Source organism: Myodes glareolus, chromosome 1 (assembly GCF_982192425.1).
Source record: "Myodes glareolus chromosome 1, mMyoGla1.1, whole genome shotgun sequence".
Lineage (NCBI taxonomy): Eukaryota > Metazoa > Chordata > Mammalia > Rodentia > Cricetidae > Myodes > Myodes glareolus.
Genome location: NC_142026.1, coordinates 10,687,712 through 10,703,073, shown reverse-complemented (window position 1 = coordinate 10,703,073; position 15,362 = coordinate 10,687,712). Strand labels below are relative to the sequence as shown.

Genomic DNA, 15,362 nt, shown 5'->3' with positions numbered 1-15,362 from the left:
AATGAACACTAAGGGTTTTGTGTAGAATTTGTTTTCGTTTTAATGCTGAAAACGGGAAGAAGAAAAAAAGTGTGAAGACACTGCAAGACTGTGATGCACTTGGTGGTGTGTACAGAGAGGGGGCTGGCAGGTTGCTGATGGAGAGACCTATCAAAGCAGGGACAGGGGATGCATTCTATCAGACAGAGCCTCGCTTCCTGTCTCAGAACAAGCTAACTGCAAAGTCCAGTTATTTGCGGTATACCACCTTTACAGCTGAAGGCATTCTATCCCAGAGAATGAAGACAGATAATGAACTGTTTCCTCATTGAGAATGGCTTGTGAGTTGGTCCTTTGATTATTCATCTTTCAAGTTCTAAAAAAAAAAATACAAAATGTACAATTAACACTAGCTGTAGCTGTGATTCAAATTGAGCTTTATACAGTACAGGCATTTTTGTTAAGTAAGAGGTCAAAGGAGCACAGGTAACTCCTAGTGTTTTAGAATCCTTTGCCTTCTGATATGTAACTGCAGACACGGAATGAATCCACTCCAAAAAATCATTCTTTTGTGCCTTGTTTTGTTTCTACTTCTGTAATCTCAGGCAATAGCTGATAGTTCAGTATAAATCCCAAAAGGTCAGTCAGTGTCCACATCTCTTCTAGTGTACCATAGTATTTCTAATATCTAGCAGTGACCAGTCATTTTATTGTTAAGATTTAATTAATATGTGCTAAATACTTGCTAATTAATCAGGGCTTATGACAGTCTGGGGTCTGAAATGTTATAACAATTCAGGCCGTTCTCACATTTGATTTGCGCCACCCCACAATTTCACAAATCACTGAACTATATAAAATATTCCAGTCTCAAATATTATGAACAACTAGAATTGATTTTCTGTCTTTATAAAGGACAGCAAATCTGCCTGTATTTGTCATGACTGGAAAACAGATAAGCATTAAAAATGCATCTTTGACAGATACCTTTGACAGGATTGCTTGGTTTAAGAACTCTGATTAGCTGACACGTATACATACATGTTATATAAGAATACACTTATATAATACTGCAGCATGTAATTTGTCATTCCACAGAATAAAGTAGAAAACGAGGATGAAACTGGGGGGTCTGATTTATTTTACAATTGAACATGTGTGATTAGACCCAAACCCTACAGTTTCTAACAAGACAAAATAATGTGTGCATTATTAACACACATTATTATGTGTGTAATAACAACTCCTCAGCATTGAGTCTTAAATATATCTATAAAATGGTGCCTATAAACTGCTAAATGGAGCAAGAAAATATGAAGCATATACACAATTGAATACTTTTTGACTATAAAAATAGCTGAGAGCTTATCATTTGAAAAGACGTAGCTGGACATAGAAATCTTAGTCTAGGTGAAATGGCAGGCACAGACTGACAAATTCCTCACAGCCTCACTCACCCCATGTGTAATTAGAGAAGGAAATGAACCTTGCTCTCTGTGTTGTCCCAGCTCTAGAGTGCAGTGCAGCATAAATTCACTGTAGGACTTGTTCTTTGACCAATCTGGAAAACTGCATTTGTTAAGTGAAATTGCCTTCTCCAGTTGCTATTGATTTACATTAAATAGTTATTATTCATCGAACAATCTTTTGAGATTGCTTTATAAATTTCTAAGTTGTAAGAACATTGATGTGAGATGATAGGTGTTTTATATAAATGATAGAGGTGGCTGGAAGGCATCCTTAGTCATCTCTGCTGACTTACAATCAGATGTAGAGAGCTGCTTCACAAACACGGCTACTTCTGCCTGCTTTACGCCTTGTCCTCTATGCCAGAAAAGCAGAGAAAGTCTCACCACAGGAAAAGCTGTACTCACTTAGTGTCTTTAATAATGAGTGAATACATATGGGTATATTTTTATATTAAGGAACAGACTTGGGATTCACGCAGCCATCCCTCGCCCCACTCTTAAGGAGCTGTGTCCTTAACAGTTTACCACATTTTACCTTCACTTTTATGTAGCCTAAAGGATAGACTATTAAGTGACAAAAATAAAAAAAACTTTTTATTTGCCAAAACCTGGCTGTGAGTCCTGGTTGTCCTACTACATAGGAGGAATAGAAAGTGCATGTCCACTAACAAATTTATTTTTCAAGTCATCTTCTTTTCTTCTTTTGTAAGAAGTAAGGTAGAAGATACAAGCGTGTGTGGTTGAGAGTGAGTAGCCTTTGTGGCACTGGTGAAAATAAATGTAGCTTAATAGAAACTATTTCAGACACACTGAAATCTGCGGTCTGTCTCCTTCTAACCCTCTCCCCCTTTTCTTCTTGTAAGGGAACAAGCTGGGTTTTTTGATGGTTTTTGTTTTTCATTTTGTTGGTGTTGGTGTTGTTTTGTAATTATCCTAAATAGCGTGAAGCTACTTTGGTCTCTTTTTTTGATATATCAAATAATAAACTCTCCTTTGTTTTAAAACACAGTTTCATTATTTCTGCCCCCCCCGCCGCATCCATCTTCTATGGTTAATCTGAAAAAATGATAGTTCTTTTGTCAGTCTTATTTTCTTTTAAATCATTAAAATTTTTACTTTTTCACTGTGTTTTCCTTTGTCTGGAGAAGAATTTGTGCTGAAATTTGCCAACTTATGGTGAGAATGAGTAAAATTTGACGAGCTAGGAAAATCACTGTTGTGCACCACTTTCCCCTATGGCTCATGCGAATCGTATCTTTTCTTTCTCTTTTTTTTAAATTAATTTTCATCCATGTTGCCTCTTATTATATCCATCATTCCATTTTTCTTTTCTATTAGAGTGAAATTGGACACAGCCCTCCTCCTGCCTACACCCCCATGTCGGGAGTAAGTATTTCACGATCAGCCTTCATCTTTTAGGATTTTTGGTCTTCTCTTAACTGTGTTTCTTCTCTTGTCTCCCTATAATTTCCTCATTTTTGCCTTTGCCAACAGTGAGTGAGTCATGAATTGCCAATAGATCCTGTAGTTGCCTGTGTAGGTGGCTGTATCTCAGGTGGCATTCTGCAGCTGAGACATCTTACACCAACATGAGTGTTCAGCGTTTATTGGAAGGATTTACTCAGTTCATGGATTATGCTTCTGAGTCAAGATTTTATCTTCAGTCTCATGGCGGAAGGTCATGTGTTGTAAAGTCTGAGTCTCAATGACTGTCCATTATTAGGTATTAAACACTCGAAGTCAGAGGACCCAGAGGGAGGGAGGTAATATTAATAGCATTAGCACATTGCCATTCATGATGCTTCACTGTACTTCTGCACTGAAGACTATTGGTCTTGAAAATTTGAGTTTCGTAACAAAATCAGGCAACTGTAGAAAAAGAGCACAAACTCTTTTTATTAGATCACACTCTAATTTCTTAGTAAATCTAAAAATTAAAGTTTTAAATTATTTCCACATGATTATTACTTATTAAGAAAAAGTCAGGATGGAGAAGGCATTGAGAAGATGGTTTAGTTGAAAATTGCTTGCTGCACAAGCATTATGATTCGAGTTGGATTCCCACACTCACCCAAAGAGCTGGACATTGGAGTTCCACAACAGGAAGGTGCAGAAATGACATCCTGGGGGCTTCTTGGCCAGCCAGTATGGTCAAATTGATGAGTTCCAGGTTAAGTGAGAGACTCCATCTCAAGAATTAAGGTAGAGGGATATAAAGGAAGACAGCCATCATGGACCTCTGGCCTCCACCACATTCATGGATATCTACCCTCACACATACATGCACATGAATGTGTGTGTGTGTGTATGCACAAAGAAAAAAAATAGAATTTTAAATGTTTCTAGTACTTACCTCAAATTCATTAGCCACCTAGGAAAATAAAAATCTTTAATAACTAAACTTGAAAGAAAATGTGTTTGGTACTTAATTTGGCTAGTATCCTTATACAATTTTTCCTAACAACTGATCCTCCCAATATGTTCTTCTTATTTTAACAGAACCAGTTTGTGTACCAGGATGGGGGCTTTGCTACACAACAAGGAATATCCATGCCCTATAGAGCCACAACCAACACTATACCAGAAGCTCCAGTTGCTCAGGGAGCAACAGCCGAGATGTTTGACGACTCCTGCTGTAATGGTACCCTACGCAAGCCAGTGGCACCCCATGGCCAAGAGGACAGCAGCACACAGAGGTACAGTGCTGACCCCACAGTGTTTGCCCCAGAACGGAACCCACGAGGAGAACTGGATGAAGAAGGCTACATGACTCCCATGCGTGACAAACCCAAACCAGGTACATGCTGCATGTTCAGAAGTGATTGTGCTCATGGATCACCTCCATCATACAAGCAGGGGGTAGGAGCCAAGTGTCCAGACAGCCCAAAGGTGTAACATTTGTGATCTATAGTGGAAAAGGTCCAGGCTACTACTATTACAGAGGAGTTTTCTGAATCAGTGGCCTCTCTGTACCTGAGTACTTGTTAAAACGGTCAGAATTTCAGGCTCCACCTAAATGAGAAATTGGATTTTTTACAAAATCCTTAAGTGATATAGGAGCACAATGAAGCCCGAGAGCACCAATCTAAATCCATCTTTTTTGGAAGAGTTGAGTGACATAACATGATGCTACAGGGCCTTGGCACCACTGCTGTGTTTACCATGGAGGTTGCAAAGAACTAAATTTTCTGACATCAACAATAAAACAGTTAAATCATTTCAAACATGCAATTTCACTAACCTAACTTAGGGTTAGAGTTGTGAATCATTATAGAGTACTAACACATGAGAACTTAGATTTAGACTGACCCCAGCATCACAGAAAGTAACTCAGTTTATCACAGGAAACTTTAATTTTGTGAGCGATTCTTCAGAAACAAAATTTGATTCTGGATGTACTTACAAACACTACTGTCTTGAAGATAGTTTGTGAATTAATGGCTTTGTAAAACTTAAACATAAAGGTTAAACAGCCCCGTTAAGTAATATTTCAGTTTTGAAATAAAAAACCTCTTTCCTCTTATGCTAGCTGTACCTCAAAACAGAGACAATGAATAATTGTTATTGAAAATAGTGACCATGATGATGTCTTTCAGTATCAGCAGCAGGCCATAAGTTAAGACTGTTTAAAATCCCATTATGTCATCTTTATATGGCTCTGTTCACTTTCTATGAAACACAGGTCACTGATCCCTGAATACATAATGTAAATGATCTAGCATGATATAATAAAGATTTTGATGACTATTGTGCAGAATAGATTAGGACATTAACTGGATGATAGGATGATAGATAGATAGATAGATAGATAGATAGATAGATAGATAGATAGATAGATAGATAGATAGAAGACAGAGAGATGAGAGAAAGGGAGAAAGACACACACAGAGAGAAAGAGGTGAAGATACTTGTACAAAGGGTATTTTGGGAAAGATTTTAATTTTATTTAAGTGTATGTGTGCGCTTGAGTCTGTGTACATGTGTGTGTCTATCTGTATCTATGTTCACAAGTGTTTTGGCTCCCATGGAGGTCAGAAGAGGGCATCAAATCCCCTGGAGAGAGAGTTCCAGGTGCTTGTGAGAGCCTAATATGGATCCTGGGAAACAAATTCCGGTCTTTTTGTAAAAACTGCAAGTACTTTGCCATTGAACCATTTCCCCAGCCCCACAAAAAGTATTTAACCCTGATGGTCCCACTTACACAGCTGGCACCATATGTAGATGCATTTAGAAGAGAAGAACAATCTAGAATATTGGGATTCTGATTTTGTCTTATTTTGCTATTTTGTCTTGTTTGAGCATACTCACTTTTCTCATGCCTGTCCCAATCTTACAGGAAGGCTTTGTTTTGTTTTGAGAAATTATAAAAACAAATTTGTAGCTTTCTTCTTCAAAAAACAAACAAACAAACAAACAAACAAACCTAACTGTTGCTCTTAACTTCAGCCGGATTAATGACTTTCTGAAAGTAGATCTCTATTAGATGATATTTTTTTGTGTGTTCTTTTAGAATATCTGAATCCTGTGGAAGAAAATCCTTTTGTGTCACGGAGAAAAAATGGAGACCTGCAAGCTTTAGATAACCCAGAATATCACAGCGCTTCCAGCGGTCCGCCCAAGGCTGAGGATGAGTATTTGAATGAGCCACTCTATCTCAACACCTTCGCCAACGCCTTGGGGAACGCAGAGTACCTGAAGAACAGCGTACTGTCTGTGCCCGAGAAAGCCAAGAAAGCATTCGACAACCCCGACTACTGGAACCACAGCCTGCCACCCCGGAGCACGCTTCAGCACCCAGACTACCTGCAGGAATATAGCACAAAATATTTTTATAAACAGAACGGACGGATCCGCCCAATTGTGGCAGAGAATCCTGAGTACCTCTCTGAGTTCTCACTGAAGCCAGGCACCATGCTGCCCCCTCCGCCCTACAGACACCGGAATACTGTGGTGTGAGCTCAGCTGGGGTCTTTGGCGAAGAGACACGCCCACTCCGTCCCTTCTCCCGCCCCCCAACTTCCTCCTCTTTCTCTGGTGGTCTTCCTTCTCCCAAGGCCAGTAGTTTTGACACTTCCCAATGGAAGATATAGAGACGTAATGATAGTTCTATGCTTACCTAACTTGAACATTAGAAGGAAAGACTGAAGGAGAAAGAGAGGAGGACACACACTGTTTCTTCGTTTCTTCATATGGATTGGTCCGCAGAGTGTCAGAGCTAAAGAAAGCCTAGGATATATAGGGTAATACTGCCTGCTAAGAGTCCCAGCTTCGTTCCCTTTGCACTCTTTCTCTCTCCCTCCTACTTCCTTCCCTTTCTTCTGTCAATGCAGGTGATTGAAGGCCCAGTCTCAATTCTCATCTGCAACCACAGACTTGTGCACATTCAGCATCTCTAAACTCATATGAAGGCTTCCATTAGAACAAAGGGGTAAACATTTGAATGCCACTTGATAGTAACTGAGATTGAGGAGCCAATTTCCTTCTCCAATAGCTTCTTTCCTGGCAAGTAAGAATGTTCAACCCAGCTTCCATAATTTTTAAATCTCCATTATAGTTATAACTAGTAATTATGTTTAGAAGGCCTCTCTGGTGTTCTCATTTTGGTTTACTTTGGCCTGTTCCTTTATATTAATTTCTCCCCTATTTTGGGCTTCTGCAAAGAAGATATTTACATAAAAGCTTCTTGACAGAGTTAAAACACACACACACACACACACAGAAATTATATAATGTAGAGGCCAAGATACTAGTAAAAATAGCATCAAATCTAGGTTTCCTATTTCACCCTACTGAATTTATTTTTCCCTCTCATTTTTCATTCTTTAGCATTTTATTCTTCGCCATAAATGATTGTCTTTGATAGGCAGTGGTAATCTTAAGAGTAGAAGGGACGCTAAGAAACAGTTCTGTGTGGTTCAAAAAACTACTGATACTTTCAGGGGTGGTCCCATGGGGATCCATGCAGTGGAAGAAACACTGGATTGGGTATGTCTACATGGAAGGTACTCAGAAATGTAGTTTGCACTGAAGCTCTAATTTGATTTGCTCTTATACTGAACTCCTCTTTGGATTTTGAATGAAGCAATATGGAAGCAACCAGCAGATTAACTAATTTAAGTACATTTTTTAAAAACAGATCTAAGATAAATACAGACTGTGGAAATGCCAAACAAGCCAACTAGGACTTTGGAACAGTACCCAGGGATTGTGGTGAGAGGGCCAGCACATTATCTTCATACTACATGACATTTGCTGTGTGAGGAAGTATGTTAAGTTTGTACTCTCTGTGTGAAGGAATGCAAGTTAAGGTCTGGCTTGAATCCCATGGAATTTCTAGTACGAAACTCTGTTTATATTGAGTAGAAGGTAGCTTAACTCTTCACACCTAAGTTGCTATGATTAAAAACAAACCATAAACATTTGAAACCTATGAAGAGCTCCACCATTAAGTTAAAGGTTGTAAATAAACATGAAAACCCTTCTCATGTAATCATTTTATTTCCCAGTACATCACTAATGTAATAAGTTGTGTAATAATTTTTCATACACTACCATAAGATGTCCTGGCTGTAGAACTATATCTTTTAGGTTTCATTTTAAATAACACCTGTGACATTAAGATGAATGATGGGGAAAATTACAAATGAATCTCTGGTAAATAAGGAAGTTTAATACATTGCTCTTTTCTACAAAATTCTTCTCCAAGACATTTAGATTTTTAAATGTTTATTTCTACTATTATTTTATTAAGAGAAAATCAGACTCACTGGCCTAAAAAAAAAGTTCAATTAGATTATGAATCTTTTCGGTAAGACAGCGAGTGCTCAAGAGAGAAAAGTTTTCAAGGATGTTTGTGTTCCCACCTACTTCAGAAATGTAAATCCATCCATCCAAATCTAGATTTATTCAATAGATATGAGTTTAAATCTACTAAAACAGGGGAGCAGTCAGATAAATGAAAAATCATCTTTGACTTCAAATTTTAAGTTTATATTTATTTGCAGTGACATTCTTATTTCTCCAGGAGTCCAAAGAACCAGGTCACATTAACTATTTCTGAATGACTTCACAGAAAGGATTTTGGTAAACATTCTGAAAACTCATTCGGATGTATGTTAAAAATCCTTTATACTACTGAAGATGACAAATACAATCACTTCTATGTTCTTATCCAGACATGGACTGGACCAGAAAAACATCGCATCACTGGCAAACTGACATAGCTGGAGTCTTACTGTGAAATCAGCAGCAAGGGATGATCTTTGGCCAAAACCCTTAAATGTGTTGGTCTTGGCCTCTTCTTAAGCTAAGAGAAGTGAAGCAAACTGAAAGTGGGAGGTAGAGACAGGAGAAGGGTTTATGAGATCTTGCCTATGAAGTCTTCACCACTAATTTACTCAAGATAAAGACACAGCATAATACAAGGGTCCCAGCTTTAAAGCCCAAAGTCCCCCTAACCCAATTCAGAAGCATCTACAGGAAAAGGTACCTTATATAGGTCCCTATCACCTTTGAAGAGTTGAAAGTAAGGCTCTGTTAGTAGATAAATCTATGCCTACCCATTACTGGCAGCACCCTCGGACTGCTATAATGATCTTTTGTCTTCATTTATAATATTTTTATGGCTTCTAGTGAGAGTAAGAAAACAGAATCTTTTAATTTGTAAAAGGAACAAGATCACCTCTGAACTGTTAAAACAATGGAAACAGAGTGAATGCTATTCTCCTTCCTCCTTAAAAGCACAAGATACGCGGGTCCCCCTGGGGATAGATGCAGGTGAAACTGAGAATGACCGCAAATGCCATTTTATCATTCCTTCTTATGACTTTCTAATATACGCTTGATTTCAGTTGTTCTGGTATTTCTTATTTGTTTTAGTTTTGACCATCTACGGGGAAATTTTTCAAGAGTGGATTAAAGGGACAAGGTGCAGGGATAGCAGGGAGGCTTTCATTTACACAGGAGATAGCTTGTTTAACCCAGGAAACTGGCATCAAAAGTTGCCGGTTAAGTCTACAAATTGCTGTGGAACATCAGGTGCTAGTCATCACCAGCACCAATTAAAATATGCAGAATCAATTTGTAAGACTGAGTAAAATTAATGTTAAAATTAAGCTTTCTATATTGTGTAAATCCTCAAATTGTAATGATCATGCTTATCTCGGGAAATCCAAGTTTCAGGAAGGGTATTTTTGTTTGTTTGTTTTTGGTAAAAATAGTCATTTAAAGAGGTCATTCTTAAACAGAGGAGAAAAGATGTCCTCTAAGTCAGGAGTGGTCCAGAGTCTTAGAATGCTGCCACTCAAGCAAGGTTGATATAACAAACTAGTCCGGGGTTTCCAAATTACATTAGTAGCACATGTTAGGGTGTGGTGCTTCTCTGTAGACACATTCTTGAAACAGTGTGAAAACACAGCAAATTTTAAACTATTAAAAACTCAGTTTTGTAAGTCAGGAAGAATGACTGACTGACTCTAAGGTGAAAGAAGAAACGGGGGGCAGCTTCCAAGTGAGTCATTGTCATGTGCTATACTTCTGAGAATTGGCGCATATTGTCCATGGTGGGAAAAGAACAGGAGAAGGACATGAGGCTTTGATGAGAGATGAAGTTGATAGATGATCAGTGTGCTTTCCAAAGTGTCAAAACTAGAAAGAAAAAACAAGTGATTTTTTTTGCCTGACACAGAAGAATGTAAATACAAGATTCTTTTGAATAGTCTAACCTTTATTTTAAAATAGGAATTCTTTGTGCATCTGTAATTCTTGATTTTTTTAACTAGTATATGTAGTTCACAAGGTAATTAAAAAAAAAGATGACCACTAAAGCATGTGTATAACTGGATACAATCATGACAATGCCATAAGACGTAGAATTAGTTAGGTCATCAAATGTTAAATGCTTTTAGGATTAAGAAGAAATCAAACTAGAAAATTAACCATACAGTATAAAATAACAAAATAAAATTCAGGCTATGAAAGCGTAGGGTGGGTTTTGCATAGTAAATAAAGCTAAGTTTGCCATTTGAAATGGTTGTTGGTTGGGTTTAGCAGATAGTAGACATAGTGTGATTTCAATTGTGAAAACTTGCTTTATAGCACTATGGTCCATTTTGCTCTTGTTCTCTTATTCCTTCACCACATTTTAAGTGTATTAAGTATAAAGAGGATACCGAAAGGACTTGCTTTGTAGACATCAAATTGAAGTGCTTTAACAGGAAAATAAACCACATGTGAGGCTAAGAGAGCTTCAAAATGAGTAAAGCAAATGAAAAGGGTATGGATTACCTTTTGCAGTGCAATCCAAATAACAAAATGAGTTATCATTTAGAAAACAAACACAGCACATTTAATTTGTAACATGTCTGTTCTTTTCTAACCCTACCTTCTTGCCTACATAATTAATATGGAACCCATTACCAATTTTTCCTTCTTTTTTTGATAAATAGATGCTAAAGCAAGAATTTTAAACTACTAAATAGGTGTTCTTTTGGATTCTAGATTTTTACCTGTTGGCTCATTCTGAGGCAAATGAGAAATCCAAAAACATAGCTACTACCAGTTAGAAAGTCAGACAAATCAACTTCTACTGCATATATATATATATATATATATATATATATATATATATATATATATATATATAAAGAGAGAGAGAGAGAGAGAGAGAGAGAGAGAGAGAGAGAGAGAGAGAGAGATTCCAGTCCTGCCTGCCTCTCTGGGGCTGGAGGACAGACAGTCTTGTATCGGATAGACATGTCAAGGCATGTGGATGTCTCCTGCTGACCATCTGCTGGAGAGCAAATGGCATGCGAAGATGGGTGGGAATCAGGCCTAATTTTAAAAGCTCATTGACAGTTGAGACCTCCTTCTTGCTGACACTAAGATGAGGCCAGACCAAGATGTCTGAATAGAATCAATACAATATTTCGAATCTCAGATATGGTTTTGAAGGAGCTCTCTCTGCTGTGATGAACACAAAGATGTGGCCATTGTATGGGGTCAGTGGTCCTTGCGTTAGTATGTATAAAACCTTCTAACATCGGGGACTGCTTTGTTCCTTTTATCAAATGAAAACATCGTAAAATAGCAAGAATTTGAGACTCTTGCTGATCAAGTCCCAGTGACTGGGTAGACAACAAAAAAGAATGTTTCTCTTGCAGACCCCTGCCTCACTTCACTCCTGGCCTAGAGAACAGTCACATGCCTCCCATGGATGAAATTTCTTGAAAGTCAGCTTTGCAAGCAAGTGACCACCTTGTCAGAGACAGAAAATTTTATTTCCCTCTGAGCCTTAGAGGAAAATGGCACCTTTGTTTTCTCATCCCCCACTTGCACAATGCCTTGCTCCCATTGATTTTTTATCAGTAGTTCCAAGTGTCTTTCCCAAGGCTGTAGCTTTCTTAAGCCATAGTGGTTCTATAAAGATCCACATACTCTTCTGTGAAATACTGACCTAGCCTTTGCCCTCAAATGCCTGATTTTTTCACTAAAATATTCAACCATGCTAGATGGTATTTAAATTACTTCTCAAACAAATGACAGCACAAAAATTATTTAGGATATAAAAATTGTTTTTCCATACCAATTGATTCTCTCACTGTGGACTTCTCTGTAAGAATTTGAGGTAAGTTAGCTCTGTAATGAATCTTGAGACTCACATTGTGTGTACATGCACTTCTAGATCTCACATTCACTCTTTCCATGAAAACTATATACAGTAAATATAGTTTTTATGTATATATGTATAAAACTAAGTTATTGCTGCCAACTAACTTATTTACTTTGATTACCTTATTTTATTCCTGATTATAAGTATTTTACAGCTGCTAGATTTTCTTTTCCAAATGAAGAGTTTTATTGTCACAAAAGTAGAGGCAATTCACCTTTAAGAACCTCCTCTTACTTTTGTTGAACATCTGTCCATCTAAAAAATTTATAATAAGCACCGTTTCACTGTAATGAAAGTCCATGCTGACTGTCAGAATTCTACTGTCTATACAAGGAAATTTTTCTTTTAATGCTTTAGTGTGTTTCCCCCCATGTCATGAACAAAGTGTTTATATTTGTATAGATGCACAAATACAGGGAAACAAGAGTTCATACCTGTAGGCAATAGTTCAGTTTGTCCAAACCACTTTGTCTTTATTGCTATTTTTATCTCTAATGTGTTGATGTTTCCCAAGGCCTGTTGCCCATTTGAAGAATAGCAAACCACACCTATCTATTGACATAAACCTGACGTGCAAGTTTCATTTCCAGTGTTTTTCAGTTAATGAAAGGGTTGCACCATTTTCCTTAATGTGAGAGTCATATCCCTGTATAGTTCTGGATCTCTCAGGGGCTGGGAGTGGGGATGGAGAGAACAGCAACCGTAGCACTCCAAGAACCCTTTTGGAATTATTCCAGTAATCAGCTATGAAAGCAATTTTCTAAATGTAGATATATGTAAGTCGTTCTTTTAAAGTAAGGTACTTTGAAATATGTAGCATAAGCTGGTACTGCTGTTAAAATGGGTCGACTATTAAGCTGCGCAGCTGTGCAAGGCCAGCTAACTTTGAATGCACACCTTCCTTGCCGACTTGAGTCCACCTCATCATGTGAGCACCAAGGCTGCATCATTGCACACTGGGAGTGCAATTTCACATGCTCTGGCTGCTTGGTCAATCTCGTGCTGAGTATCATTAGGACAGGATCAAATGTAAATGAGATTCATGCTCAAGACAATTCATGGCACACACATGAAACTAGGTCACATTAAGTCTCTCAAAATTCATCTCATGCACACAACAGTAGTTGACTAAGAGAATTTGGGTGATAAAGGAGAAAATTTGTAGAAAAGGCAGAGCTGCATTCATTTCCTTATTTTCTTGACCTGTAAACAGAAAAATGAGCCCTCTTTCGTCTGAAGAATCATCAAAGGACAGGGCCGAAAAAATAACTCACTGGTAACCATCAATGTTTCATTTAAATCCCAACATTCAAAGTTAGCTGCCTTTTTGAAATAAACAAACAAAATATACTACTGTATGTTTGAAAATGTGAATAGTATTTTTATAGCTTGTTAAAGACATGGCTAGCTGCATTTGTAAATAAGGATAATGTTGCTTTGATTTTCTTCTGTGAACATCTTTATTGGAACATAATTGTCTTTAGGGTTGATTTGTATATAAGTAATTGGCTTGTGATTGTTTCATTTTGGTTGGAAGTTATCATTTTGACATTATCTGTGATTCTGTGTTCAGCACTATTGTGATGTGTCCAACCTCTGCACTCGCTTACACAATAGGATATGCCGATTGTGTGTGGTGAAATGTTATTTTCATTTTTTCTATGTTATCTATGAAGGATTGTGCACTTAACACATACTAACTTTTTTAATGTTAGGTATATTTTTAGTATAATTTTCCTATTCTTTCTTCTCCTCCAACCCTTCAACCTCTTCTCCCTCCTTTCCCCGTTTTCTGTTGTTATTGAGGACGAGGGAGAAACTGTATTTTAAATTGATGTAATTAGGCTTTTTGAGTTAGTTCTCAAGGATCCTCTTTTGACTCTTGGGAAAGAACTGTGCCTGCACAAGGCACGTAGAGAACGCGACTGCTTTGCCTCATTCCATACTGATCATCCCAGCTGAACAATTTGAAAACTGTTCTGCCTTTTTGTTACATGAATCTGTCAGAAATATATTTTTAATTTAATATAAATGAAATTCAATAAAATACGAAACAAATGTTCTTTCTGTGCTGGAACTTTTTAATAAGAAAAGAATCAGTTGGGGGAGAGTCAGGTTTGTTCTGTGTTTAATAACCTGTAGTAGAGAAAATTGCTCATTTGTTTCCAGCTGCTTAGACCTGAAATAATCACACAGAAACTATATTATTCAAACCACTGCTTGGCCAACCACTTAAGCATATTGGTTAACCCATTTCTATTATTTTATATTTTACCACAAGGCTCGTGGCCTACAGGCAAGGTTCCAGCTGGCAGCTTACATCTTTCCTCTCTGATGGGTCCATAGTGTCTCCCTTACTCTGCCTTCTTACTCCCAGCATTCAGTTTAGTTTCCCCACCTAGCTTTACTCTGTCCTATCACAGGCCAAGCCAGCTTTTTTATTTATTAACCAATAAAAGCAACACATATATAGAAGGACTTCCCACATCAGCAACCTGAAGATGTGAACATGGCTTTATTTCTGTCATTGCTTATTCTTCACAGGCCTCTGTTGGTAGGACTCTGCTGTGTTCCCTGTGCTCTCACCGTCTCGGCATACACCCAGTGGCTCGTCAGCACAGGCTGTGTTCAATTAACTGAGATTTGTTTGTTTCATTGGGAATAAAAGAAATGCAAAATATTTTGTAGGTGAATGTCAAATAGCATTTGTTTCCTTTTTCCTTCATTGCAGTTCTAACTGTGGAGTCAAAACCATGGAACTCTGGGAGAGTGATATCAGACACTTACAACTCTGTATTACCTCTTTTCAATTTAAGTTTTAATATTAATCCTTCCTATCTACAAAGTGTAAAATTTTCACAGTTCCAATAATTTCTTATTAGACGTCTATTATTATTTCAAACTGCTATTCTTATGTGATTATGCATTATCTCAACTAAATTAAGAAATAACAACAAAAGAGCCTTTTAACACAATTATTACAGAAATTTCACTTGAGTGTGTTCAGTTGTGACCCTTTCAGTATTATTTTAATAAAGCCTTTCTCTGTTTATGTAGACATACACACATACCCTCATAACCACCCTTGGATATTTTGACCTTTTCATCTGAATCAATCACTGTCAGTTAACTCTGTTGAAGGTGAAATATGTCAGGACATTGTGCACTTAGGGCATGGATAGACTGAAAAAATAGGGGAACAACTTCTTTCTTTTGCTTTAGGGTATAATTGAAATTTCCAGTAG

At 37.5% G+C, this 15,362-nt stretch overlaps 1 protein-coding gene across 4 annotated transcripts in view; it reads left to right on the top strand.

The window, feature by feature from the left end:
* The window catches only part of Erbb4 (erb-b2 receptor tyrosine kinase 4), a 1,041,831-nt gene extending 1,027,652 nt beyond the window's left edge, over positions 1-14,179 (top strand). For 2 of the 4 annotated variants that reach the window (XM_085698741.2, XM_085698747.2), the window contains exons 26-28: positions 2,787-2,834; positions 3,948-4,245; positions 5,959-14,179. In XM_085698741.2, coding sequence (XP_085554867.2) covers positions 2,787-2,834; positions 3,948-4,245; positions 5,959-6,404 — 792 coding nt within the window. In that variant the 3' untranslated portion in view covers positions 6,405-14,179. The remainder of the gene's footprint in view (positions 1-2,786; positions 2,835-3,947; positions 4,246-5,958) is intronic. The other 2 variants (XM_085698750.2, XM_085698751.2) reach the window with 1 other exon arrangement.
* Positions 14,180-15,362: the final 1,183 nt, after the last annotated feature.